Source organism: Clavelina lepadiformis, chromosome 8 (genome assembly GCF_947623445.1).
Source record: "Clavelina lepadiformis chromosome 8, kaClaLepa1.1, whole genome shotgun sequence".
NCBI lineage: Eukaryota > Metazoa > Chordata > Ascidiacea > Aplousobranchia > Clavelinidae > Clavelina > Clavelina lepadiformis.
This window is the reverse complement of record NC_135247.1, coordinates 15,523,835-15,533,225: the sequence shown is the minus strand read 5'-3', so window position 1 is coordinate 15,533,225 and position 9,391 is coordinate 15,523,835. Positions and strand designations below refer to the sequence as shown.

At 34.9% G+C, this 9,391-nt stretch overlaps 1 protein-coding gene across 1 annotated transcript; it reads right to left on the bottom strand.

The window, feature by feature from the left end:
- Positions 1 to 3,285: 3,285 nt before the first annotated feature.
- Positions 3,286 to 9,072, bottom strand: LOC143469359 (dnaJ homolog subfamily C member 7-like). The gene is made up of 14 exons (XM_076967027.1): positions 8,910 to 9,072; positions 8,721 to 8,809; positions 8,336 to 8,460; positions 8,077 to 8,193; positions 6,509 to 6,583; positions 6,239 to 6,357; positions 5,648 to 5,801; positions 5,326 to 5,490; positions 5,085 to 5,176; positions 4,936 to 5,009; positions 4,695 to 4,841; positions 4,411 to 4,510; positions 4,185 to 4,297; positions 3,286 to 3,645 (listed from the first exon to the last, which is right to left on the bottom strand). The coding sequence occupies exons 1-14, from the start codon at positions 9,011 to 9,013 to the stop codon at positions 3,578 to 3,580; spliced, it is 1,542 nt and encodes a 513-aa protein (XP_076823142.1). The 5' UTR covers positions 9,014 to 9,072; the 3' UTR covers positions 3,286 to 3,577.
- Between the last annotated feature and the right edge of the window lie 319 nt (positions 9,073 to 9,391).

Sequence of the window (9,391 nt, the reverse complement as noted above, 5' to 3'; positions counted from 1 at the left end):
GCGTGATTTGGTGGATAAATCTCCTAGACTAGTAGTCTATTATATTTATCTCAACCTAGTGTAGTATTTATTAAATCAACATAAGAATAAAATGGAAAGTCAGACGGCAGATTGAGCGAGGTAGAATGGGAATTCATTCCTGAAGAAATTTTAAATGAGCTAATAAGCATAGATTTATCTTGTGAAACACTGTCTACTACTGTCAATGGAACCAGTGAAGTCAAGGTTGAGAAATCTAGGAATCTAGAGTGCGAATTTGAGATCCTATGAAAACCAATTTAGAAAAATTATCAGCTCCAAGATATTGGGAAAAAACAATTACAATTTGGATTAAGGATTTTGCGAAAACTAGAAATAAGGATAATCTTGTGATGCAATTCCCTGAAGTATGTTGTAACGCTGATACTTTTTTTGCCAATAATAATAATAAAGTTTATGCCTTAAAAAACTTTTAGATATTATTACAACCACATGTAAAGACAAAGTTTCGGAATCTACAAACACTGTCGGGGCAATAAAATCTTTTGAAAATGAAACTATCAAATATTTGGGGGGTTATGTGATACAAAAAGCTCAAAAAGCTTAAGAAGTTCAATTCAGTAGATGTTATTAATCAGTTACGTCAACTGTTCCCTAAAGGAAAACTTTTATTATGAAAAAAAATATGGTGCTTTACATTATCTATCTGAAAAATTTTTTAATTTTATTAAGTGGATTTACTTAAAATACAGTAGAGAAAGCTTCAAAGTTCCAACAATAATCAACTTTACTGGTGTTATTTCTGAAGTGCTCAGTTCTACTTATTATGTTAATTATGTGTCCAGTATATGTGCTGTACAGTGGAACTTTCTTCTGGTGGTGTAGAGGTAAACGTTATAATGCAATACATAGTGGATTTATTTGTTTTTTGTACAACTTGATCATTTCTTGTACAACTAATTCCTTAAAAACACCACAAATAACTGAAGCGATCTTTCTAAAAAAATAAAAAAGGAGACACTGATTTTTTTGAGTCTAGTATACAAGTGCACAACTAGATGACGTTATAATTGGAGTAATATACAAAGGTGTCCAGTGGTTGTGCACTTGTATACTAGACCCAAATAACTTACAACAACTACTTCAAATGGTATAAACTTACAATTCATGCTGTGAAGTATTTACAAAGTTTTTAAATAATTTAAAAAACAGTCAATAAACAATGAAACATCACAACAACCCTTCATATTAATCGACAAGTGCTTAGCGGATCGGTCAATATCTTCCATACACTTATATGTCGTACAGTTTTGTGAAAGACCCAATTGAACTGGTGCTTTTCTGGGTGCACAGCAATAACTATTCTTCTTTAGCAAATTCCTGCAAGGTTTTGCCTCTTTTCTCAGCTGGACACAACTACTATTTTTATCAACATCCTTTGGGTCAAAGTGTACTTCACAAATTGCAACCCTATTACACATTTAAGTTAGCATCTGGCCTAAACACAGTTAATCTTGTAAGACTGCCCTAGGCTAACCTAACTTAATCTAACCAATTAAAATTTCTTACATTTCCCTATGAAGCATTTCTTCTATTCTATCTTCCATTTTATGATCTCGCATAGATAATATAAAGTTTGCTAGTTCTTCACGATGCTGCCTTTCCTGGCCAGATCCGGTCGATAAATAGTGAATAATGCTCGCATTTCCCCTTGTTATTTTCTTTTTTGTGTGTCTATTTGCATAAACTACGCAACACTGTGTAGCAGGCATGATTATTTATTAATTAATTAACAAAACTGCAGTAAAAACAATTTTCAAGCGCACGGTTTGCAATTGAGATGTTGTCGAAAACAGGGAAATTACCAAATTCGAAACCTTTTCTTCACATTTCTGTATAGTACAGCATGTAAGAAACAAAAAAGCAAGAAAAGTTTTGATATACATGTGGCAGTTGGAACCATGTCACCATCAATTTTTTTTAATTTCTTTGTTTTGTTGAAATTTTACATTTTTTAGCTAATTAACGCTAATTATTTTGTTTTGTATAATTTCTGCTCACTGACAGTTCATTCATTTACTCAGTTATTTAGGTAGGTTATTATGAAGAGTATTATTTTCTGTGTTTGGGCCGATCTCTTAATGTTTTGGTAATGTTTATCCTTGGAATGGGGTGGTAAGCAAAAGAGCGTGTAACATTGTTGAACAACAGCCTGCTATTGCTTGTTGTTCGGTCACTTACAGGCTGCTATTGGTGACGTAACAACAAGCTGCTGTTCGTAACATATAATTAAATCAATGACAGTTTAGTTTTACAACTAATTGAGCGGCTGACGTGGATTCTCTTCAAAAAAAGTTTACATTGGTTTTTAGGAGATAATATCTTTTCATATTAGTTGTGCAGATAGAGATAGCGTAATTTATGTTCACGACCTGAACGAAACCCTTAATATATACAAGCAGCAAGCTGTCCAATTTTCAGCGCAAAGTTTTGTTTCAGCAATCACAGTATGCTATTTGTTATATCTCTATTAGCGGCCTGGCTGGCTCTCTTAGTCGGTCATTACCAAGTACATGACGTCCCCAATAACAGGGTGCTAAACGTGTAAAATAATGGTCTTTCTAAATTTATCGGAGTGTGTAGGTGTGCGGCCGGTTATAGGTTAGTTTTACTTTAGAAAAACAACAGTACCCAGTGCATTTTAAAACCAAGCAAATACGCAATGCAAATTAAATACTTGGAAAATTTAAACTTCAGCTAGGACAAACTTTATCTCTAAATTAGATGAACCTTTATTGTATTTTCGTTCCGTTGTGGTACAAAGCAGACTGTCAGAGAAAACTCGTACGGACCTTGGCCCATCTCTTAAATCTTGTCCTAAATCGATACGATCAGGTTTTTGCCTCATAGCACTTATAACTTTACATTCTTATACATAACAATACTGTGTTCATCAAATGGGTAGGAGTGTAAAAAAACTTTGAATAGACGACCTGTCATACTGTATTGTAGCTTAGTTTAAAGTTTGATAAACCTATTTAAGAAAGATTATTTAGTGATAACAAATCTGCAATAAAAATCGACCAACAAGTGCATATCAATTCAAGTGTTTTAAAAATAATCATGTACACTGGATTACTGGAAAATTAGTACTTGAATACCACAAAAATGGTGCTCGGATGAAGTATTTTTCTCGAGAAAATCAGTTCAGTGAGTGGCAGCGAAATATGTTAATTTCGAAAGGTTCAGCTTTTACCACTATAAACACCCTTGACGAAGGTATCAAACAAATTAGAAACTCTGAAGTTACAGGTTAACTTTTTATTTGGAAATGAGAGTTGTTGCTTGGTTCTGGTATGTTACTGCTCACGCGTTTGCATATATGCAAGAAAACACTATCCACAAAAAAATGCACTAAAACTTACGAAATACAACTGTAAGATTGCCTAAGTAAGGTTAAACTATAGTCTTAAGCTGGTGTGGTCAAATGATACCGCGTGATTACTATCTTAATAAATTAAGTGGTCCGAACAAACACGAGGCGAGCAAGGAAGAAAAGCGCGAAAAGTGAAATATACAAAAAAAGTGGGCAACGACATTAGCCAAACTGGAAGGTAAATCCTCCGGGGAATCCCCCACCGCTGCCGCCACCGAAATTGCTTCCGTCTGCAAAACACATGGTCGATGATAATAAGCCGATAGCGGAGCAGTATACAAGGTTGCCCTTCTGAATCGACGTCTCAAAGGCAGTGGTGGTCAAAGTAACTACATAAGTTACTTAAGTAGAAGTAATGTTACTCCCGAAAAGATCTACTCCACTACAAGTACAAGTAGGCCTATTGCTGTTTAAAACTACTGAAATGTGAGATAGGAAGAAGAACATTTTAAACTGCTCAAGTAAGTAATTTGAGTGGTAGCTAGAGCATTGTTATATGAAAATCAACTTGTAGACGGTATATAAACGCTTTGTGCCGATGTGATTGCAAATGGAAATTACCACAAATTATCTTCGAACTAAAACAGTGACTACTGTCTACTTCAGCATTTGGTAAACCTACTCCAGTAGGTTAGGCCTTAGGCTTAAAAACTACTTAAGTAGAAGTACCCATGAATAAAACTCCTTAAGTAGGCTAAGTAGAAGAAATCTACTTAAGTAGACCACCACTGCTCAAAGGGCTGTTGTAGAAAAAGTGTTAGTAACTTACGGGAGAATCCGGAGTGTCCCCCACCGCCTCCACCAAAAAACATTTGGAAGATATTGTTGGGGTCAAAGTCCATGGACGGGCCATCCAAGTCTTCACCGCGGTCGAATCGTCCCCTAAAACGCAGCAATGGCACAGGTTGATCACAAGAGGCCTAGATATTCTGACAGTAACTCATTCCCCAAACACAGCAACTAATAAGCGTCGAAATGAATTTAACACAATTCACCTCTTTTGCGCGTCAGACAGGACAGCGTATGCTTCGCCCACTTCCTTGAATTTATGCTCTGTGGCCTTTTTCTCCGCATCAGTTGCGTGTGCGTGGCGATCTACCAACAATTAAAGACAATTAAACATAAGTAACCAGGACAACTGTCCTCTTTACTTGCAGCGTTACTGAAGTGTTAAAATTCAAATGTTGTTGGCGCCAGTACAAGTTTCAAATGATTTCAGACTGGAGCTCAGTACAAGCATGAAGCCTTAAATTTAATTTGCATTCACAACTGATTTTACCAGGATGGTGGACCAGCGCTTGTTTCCGATAAGCTTTTTTTATCTGCTCATCAGTTGCATCTCGTGGAACTCCAAGGATCTTGTAGTAATTTTTTCTCTTGCTCCTCTTCAGAGCCGCTTCTGCTTCTCGTAACAACTCTTTATTTTCTGCACAATGCGAAGCATCGTTTTACACTCTTACACTCAATTTTTTACTATTTAAAATGTCTTTCAATTGCCATACAATAATAAATTCTGTAACCTCGAGTCTTTTCCATTTGAAAAGCTTTCTGACAGTCGTACACCGCCTCGTCATACTTTTCGATCTCCATGTAGCTGAGAGAAGACAAAAGTTAGACTAATAACTGATCATACAACCTTGTGGAGTGAATACACGGATAAAGCTCTTACCATTTTGCCCTCCTCTGATAGGCTTTGACATAATGTTCATCGAGCTCAATTGCTCTTGAGCAGTCTTCGGCTGAGACTTCGTATTTTCTGAGCTAATTAACAAAGTTATTCAAATGTGTTAATAACATGCAGTAATTGGGAGACTTGACAATATTAGGAATTATGTTCCACAATCAACCAGTAGAGTATCAGGTAAAAGTTTAACTCAACTCAGCATTAACATAGTATTTGAATTCAATACCTTGGTCCCAACCAGTGCTCTATTACAAAACAACTTGGCGTTGGTTTTTCTGTTATTGGGGTCGATTGCGAGGGCCTCGGTGTAAAGGTCATATGCCTTTTGCGTCTGACATCGCTTGAAAGCATCATTCCCTTCCGCTTTTTTCTTTGCCAGAAGTTTTGCTTTCTGGTTATAGCAAGACTCGTATTTAAAAAAGCATTAAGCTATTTAGGTAACATATTTTTAGACAAATTCAACTATAAACTGGAATAGGTAAAGTTTGCCATGAACTGCTATCTTTTTCAATTCTACTTATTTCAAATAACATAGTACCTTTACCAACCTTTAAAGTTATTCTTGCATTGTGATGATCTGGGGACAATTTAAGTGCTTGAGTAAAAAAGGTGACAGCTTTCTCGATGCTGTCATCGTAATAAAGACAAATTCCTCGAATATAAACGGCATCAGCATTCATTTTGTCAAACCGTAAAATATCACTGTAGACAAAAAATATGCACTCTTACAAAAAACACTTAACATATAGAACCGAAGTAGTTAGAATATTGTGATGATGATAGTGATCATTTTGCATTAAAGATATACCGAATCGAACACAAATCCAAATGTTACACAAACATTTTGAGCATTTTTGACACCCTCACAAATTTAAATTTTGCAAGTAGATTTGAACTAAATCTGATATTTTGCACAAAGTACAGGTTGATTTTCTTTGATTCACTAACAACATGACAAGTATAATCGCTTCTTTGTCTGGTAATTTGACAAAATAAAATAAGCACAGTCTGCAGAGCTGGATTTGATCTGCACCAATATCAAAATCTGTTACATAATCTCTGAAACAAAATCCACTTGCAATTTGGGACATCCCTAATCCCTATCCTGCAAATAGTCATCATAAAGTAGCCTTACTTACATAGCAATGTCTTGTGACTCTCCATATTTACCCATTAATGCAAGGTATTCGGCTCTCTTCAGCTTGTACGTAACACATGCTGGTGCAATTTCTAATGCTCTTCGCATGCAATACACCACCTGATAAAAATATTGCATATCATCAGCGATAGATAAGAGTAGAAGCATGGGGAATTTTCAAAACACGTCATCCAGTCATACATACCATAATAAACATGTTCACAAAAAGACAAATTAAGACAAAAAGATAAAATAGTCTTATGAGGCTTACTCCTCTATAATCCCTTTTTTCTGCAGCAACGTTTGCCCGATCTTCAAACTCTGCTAAACTGCTCGCTGCATGCACCTGCAAGAAACATGGATATTGTCAAATGCTTCATGAAATATATCAAACCATGCTAAGCAACACTAATTGTCATCTGTTGCTTCAGATTCATGACCTGCCTTAGTTCAATGTAGAAGAAAATTGTATTTATAAGGTGTTAAAGATTTATTGAATGCTAAACCTTTTCAGCTGGCTTACATCTGTAAGGATTGCTCGAAAAAAATACTGTTATTGCCATTTCACGTTTTACACATGCTGAAGTAAGACAAATGGTTTGCAAAATCATGCGTAAGAATACACTGCTTTACTTCAGAAAATGCTAATCCAGTTGGTCAAAGCATTTAGGTTAGAACTATGAGTAAAGGCGTTTCATATACAGATTCTGTATTACTACCATAAACAAACTTAGTATATAACAGTAAACAAAACATTCATTTATTGTTCAGGTTCATTTTAACCAACAAATTCTTCAGCAATCCGGTAGCGTCCATCTTTGCAACGAACCCACATTTTTTCTACAACTTTTTCACCTTTTCGCAAGAAAAGATTTTCATTGGGTTTCATACCCATTATTTTTCTTGCTTTTCTATCTGCAAAATTTGTTTCTATTTCCTTACGGACACGGTCCAGCTAATCAAGTCAGCTACAATATCTTTCACTTGTGCAAGAATTTCAGTGGCTGTGAGCTATAATAATGATTCCTATTCAATAATCTGAGGGAGAGTTCAACCTCAATGTGATGGTAAGTGGAACATTTATTGCTACTTTGTACATTTGTCAAACATCAAACACTTCAAACAAAATATTACAAGGTAAAACTTCAAGGTTCATGTTGGTCATTATTAACAATCTAATATGCAATAAAGTAAATCAAGATACCCTCTAGCAGTGTGTTATGACATAAGTCTAATACATACAATTGAACTACCAGAAAGTTCCTTCATAAATTTTTCTAGTTTTAACAGTTTAAGAATGTCAATACATAAAACTTAACCCATTATATTCATCTGCTTTTTTGCTTGACTCCATGTATACATTTTCCATGAATTTTAGCATGAAAAAGTTGCTTGCAAAGAGCTACCTTTCCTAAAAACTGAATGATATTTCCTGTGTGAATTTTTAATTATCTTTGATAATATTTTTACTGTACTTAAACAGTACCGGTAGCATCTGATCTTAAAGTCAACTGCATTTTTGCCTAGCTGTTGAATAGCAACAATTATATTTCACCAACCGATTGCAGAACCTAAATAAAGAAAATATGACATATAACCTGAACACAAAAATAGCAACATGGTTTCCCAGTTACATAAAATCTTTTAAACCAGAAGTGAGCATCGGCTTAAGCATATTAGAGGTTCTAACATGCTTAATAAAATAGTTCTTGTAAATGTATGTATACATAGGCAGAATATAAGAAACAGAATACGAAAATTTCTACTTCTCATTGCACCACTACAACAATACCAACTGTGGCCAAACCCAATTGTCAATATGTAAACACTGTAACTCACCTCAGCCATAACTGCTTTGTCACATGACGCATCTAGTTCTTTGGCTTTTTGTAATGAAAGTAGTGCCGCCTTGGAGTTTCCAAGTGCTATGTGACATTTTGCTTCACGCAAATATGCCTGCGAAATTAAAAGTTAACTATCAACAACTGGAACTTGCACAAATGATATTCCAACATACAAAGAGCTTTGACCTTATAAAGGCAGACAAAAGACCAATATATACTTATTTCTGTGATATATATAAATCCTTTGTACAAACTTTTGCGTAAAAGTTGTCAACTTTGATAGCAACTTGAGCATCCTCCAATGCCTCTTTGTATTTATTTTGCATCATTCGAGCAGCACTTCTGTTGCTGTAGTAGCTTGCATTTTGTGGCCATAAATCTATTTCAAACATATTCAACTATCACTAACTAAACCTGATTATTGTCTGTGTTATAATACTAAATTTTATCACTTTTTAACATCTAATGTTTAAATCAACATTAATTTTTAGTGAAGAAAAATGCCGTGGAAACAATAGTTAGAAATCAAAACCGGTGACAACATATCACAGTGGGCTTCAGTGATTGCATCAACACAAAACATATATATACACAACGTATTTATTTGTAAAAAAAATAACAAGTTGTACTTAAACTAACCTATTGCATTTGTGTAGTGCTCAATAGCATTATCGTACTCTTTGGCTTTGTAAAATTGATTTCCTTGATCTTTTTCTTTTTCAGCAGCTCTAAAACATATAAAACCTCATAATAGACAATCCAAATTATGCTGAAACGCTCTCAAAATAAAGAAAACAAACCATGAAACCAATGTTATTAACTACTTACACTTTGTCAAACTTATTCTTTGGATCATCAATTTCCATAGGTTCTAAATCTGATTTGCTGTTTAAATGATTCAAATGATTTTCAGTCATAATCGTACAGGCCATAACAAGACTACTTTGCTATTTAGGCATGTGCTATTGGCTGCCGATAAACAGAAAAGTTATGTCTAAATAGTTAAAACGTTGTGGTAAATCGGTATTAAAAGTATGGGATTTGCATAAATGTATCTTTTATGTGCACGCCATATGTTCACATCAGGCTACTAACTAACCAGGCTGAAAAGCAAGAAAATTTTCGTTAAGATCTCTGGGGTGCAAAACTGCACTAATTGGGGTGTACCAGGTGTAAGTTTGGAGTCTACCAGGCTTACGCTAAACGCAAGTCTTGTAGGCCTATTTTTTTAATGGTAAACTGCAACATTTAAACCATTTTCTTGATTGTCTCTGATCTTTTCTTCTACAAAAGCACAAAATTAGAAAGTT